The sequence below is a fragment of the Sinocyclocheilus anshuiensis genome, unplaced genomic scaffold (assembly GCF_001515605.1).
Source record: "Sinocyclocheilus anshuiensis isolate Anshui unplaced genomic scaffold, SAMN03320099.WGS_v1.1 scaffold894, whole genome shotgun sequence".
In the NCBI taxonomy this organism is placed as follows: Eukaryota; Metazoa; Chordata; class Actinopteri; order Cypriniformes; family Cyprinidae; genus Sinocyclocheilus; species Sinocyclocheilus anshuiensis.
In genome coordinates, this window is record NW_015536505.1 from 161,640 (window position 1) to 164,922 (window position 3,283).

Consider the following 3,283-nt stretch of genomic DNA (forward strand, 5'->3'; position numbering starts at 1 on the left):
TCTCTCTCTCTCTCTCTCTCTCTCACATGTGCGCGCGCATGCACGCACGCACGCACTTAAGCTAATAACAAAACAGTAGCTGATTCAGAAGCGCCAGATTGTCATAGCAAAGTCAGAATTACCTCCTCTCCTAGGTTCACGAAACGGTCGTCCATAAAATGCATTGCTGTTCTGTTGTAAGTAATCTTAAAGATTCCTAAATGCATCTACTTCCGGAAGGCCAAATAAAGTGCTTTTGCTTTCGCACTGAAACACACAGCGTCTCCCTGACATGGCTGCTTCAACACTAACTGCGGTTACTGAAACCACGCCTTCTTTCTTTGCGTGCACATTTGGGCGGCATTATGCAAATATTTCCACATAGTGAGGTAGATATGTGGGGGCGTGTTAGAACGAGCCGTTTTAGGGGGGTGTGGCAGAGTCTTAACTTTGATAAAGAATATCTCTTTGGTTTTGAGACTTTAGTCTTTGCAACTTCAGGGATCTTATCTATGCACAATCAGCTTGTAACACTCCAAAGAGAAAGGAAAACTTGAAATCGCATCATATGACCCCTTTAAAAGTTGTAGCCTTTTTGACAATGTCATAAATAGCCCCATCTGGATTTGATGTGGCACATGCTCTGACCTGATTTATGGGTTGCTGCCAGTTCTTGCAGAGTTTTTACCTGTTGACATCTAGAATATGTTTGCTTTGAACAAATGACATTTTCGTTGCATGATTTTGGTCATCTTGCTCTCTGTTTGCTTGCCCTAACTTTTGTGCTTTGGAGAAGCATAAGGTTTACACTGTTAGAGATGACACTCTTTGGGAAAAGCAGATAGGTTTCTTTTTGTGAGAGAAAAGAGTGGAGAAACATAAATATCCACTAGCACAATGGCCCGTTATATCCTGCTTAATACCGAAGCTGGCATTTATGTTAAGCCTTGACTTCACCAAGTTCAGGTTTTCAATACTCTTCCTCCTCAACTTTTCCGAAGGCTGGAATGTCAGCCTTCTATAATGTATTTATTTATTTATTTTTCCTCCTCAGCAATATTCCAGATCATTCAGAGCATTCGCATGGGCATGTAAAGAGGACCGATGATGTCTCAAGTATCCTCTCCTTGCCAGTTCCACATACTGCAACTTTAAGAAGGAGCCTCTCTTCAAGGCTTTTTGCTGATTTTATTGGTTTATCTTCTATGAGGTGCAGCAATCTTGTCATTCGTCTCTGGTGCCTTGTTAATGAAGAAAAATCAAAAAGACATAAAATTGCATTCTGATCAATTGTAATGTTTTTTTGTCAATTTACCTTGATGTAATTTAAAAATCTTGATATGTCTCAAGCAGTGATGTGATTTGTAATTCCTGACTTCTCGTTCATTCCTGAAATAATTGTGAAGAAATTAGTCTTTTTGATCGCTTTTTGGACCCCCCCAAATAGCCATTTTGAAATTTGCACAGGATGAAGTATTACGAATGAAAAGCCAGTCAGCAAATCTAAATCACAAATGTAAAAATGTCTCTTCTCATGCATTGTATTACTTTTCTTTTACTTGCTTTCTTTGTAATTTAATAGCTGCCTCCTTCCTTCTAGAATATGGAACTTCAACCTGAAAAATGTAGTTCTCTGGCACATATTCTTGTCGTTGTGGTACTGTTTACCATAATAGAATGTGGCTTAGCAATTCAGCTTTTTTCAGAACTGATGCTGTTATATACTGTATGCTATGATAGCGAGATGGAGTAAAGAGAAAGAGGAACAGAGCTGGACTAAAATAAAATGTTTAAAAATGGCATGCGTTTTATTTTAATTTTAATTTCTTTTATTTTATTTTTTTTTATGGGCTAGTTGATGATCTTAACAACAATCTGAAATGTTTGTAATTTAACCAGCAGTTATCTAAGGTGTCAACTACTCATTAAAACTACAAGCAGGAGTATACATTGCTTATATTTATTACCAATAAAGAGACTGGTATAATGACATAATCGAAATAATTACACAAAATAATACACAAACAGTAAGGAGCACAAGAGTGCAATCTAGTAGGTTAAATGAAACATACCATATTTGAGCTGTTTATACTGACTTAAAAGGACTGAAAACAAGGAACTATGTTCTCACCAGAATTCTGTCCAGGACTAATTGATTACATTCTGTTGTGATTCCTACACTGGTTAAATGATTACTTACATTTTTTTTCATTTTGAATTACTTTCATTGACTTGTTTAGATGGATAAAACATGCCAAAGACCGCAGCATCACTCAAAGATACTCAGTTGTTTACATTTGACTTGCCAATTGTAAGTGTCTCACAATGGGAGTCAGTGCAGAGTTGATTGCATTTTAAGGTGTTAATCTTGTTCATTCTGGTATGAATTAAGCATTTCATTTGTTGAAAACAAAGATAAGCGACATTAAAAATACTTAAAGTCTATTTTGAACTACAGACACTGTAGTTTTGTCAATTTGTAAGTGTTTAGAAAGACCAATGTATTTGATTAAAATTGTTCAAATGTTTAAACATGCCAGTGAATACGTCAAATCTTAAATTGTATTTTTGGCTGCTAGTTCCAGTTCATTAAAAAAAAAAAAGAATCCATCAGATTTGACTTAAAGGGGTCATATGATGCGATTTCAATTTTTCCTTTCTCTTTGGAGTGTTACAAGTGAGGCCGCCGCCGCCGCCGCTCACTCATCACAGTATGGTAAGGGGCGTAACATTCCAAAATGGTCTGGCTGCAGCTGGCGCTTGCACTCTCAGACGTGCATTCTCAGCCAGGAGGAAAACGCTTTGCGAGAGACTTTGCGCATTGCGCATATTCTGCTGTTCTGTATATACTTTGAGTAAACAACAAGACATACAGGTTACACAAGAGACTTTGCGCATTGCGTTCATATTTGCTGTTCTGTGGCGATGGATTTGCGGGTCTTGTCTTTTTCTTGCAGGACCATTGTACTAAATACTTATACAGTACTTTCATTAGTTTTAATAAGTATTGCTTTTTATTTCTCCTCTTTCCTACTACTTGTTTCGCTTCTGTTTCAGTTTTTATAACCATTTCTTACTATGTGTAAGTAAGTTGTTGTTTTTTAGCATGTAAGTTTGGCAGTGTTATTTTGTAGGATTACTGATAAACTACTGTCATTTGATTTGTATTATTTGTATTTGTTATTTATTTTAATTTTAGTTAAATGATGTCTGAATTTATTATGTCTGTATAGGTCTTTTATTAAGTTTTATTTAATTTGAGTTATTTTAATACTTCAAACCAAATGGAAACGAAATATATTGA

The 3,283-nt window shown here is 36.0% G+C and overlaps 2 protein-coding genes across 2 annotated transcripts in view; both read left to right on the forward strand.

The window, feature by feature from the left end:
• The window catches only part of LOC107691033 (stress-associated endoplasmic reticulum protein 1-like), a 3,530-nt gene extending 1,751 nt beyond the window's left edge, over positions 1-1,779 (forward strand). The window contains exon 3 of the mRNA XM_016489499.1: positions 1,034-1,779. Coding sequence (XP_016344985.1) covers positions 1,034-1,074 — 41 coding nt within the window. The 3' untranslated portion in view covers positions 1,075-1,779. The remainder of the gene's footprint in view (positions 1-1,033) is intronic.
• A 69-nt stretch (positions 1,780-1,848) lies between these two features.
• Positions 1,849-3,283, forward strand: part of LOC107691039 (protein fuzzy homolog) — a 5,134-nt gene continuing 3,699 nt past the window's right edge. Inside the window, exon 1 of the mRNA XM_016489513.1 lies at positions 1,849-2,290. The gene's annotated coding sequence lies outside the window, so the exon portion shown is untranslated. The remainder of the gene's footprint in view (positions 2,291-3,283) is intronic.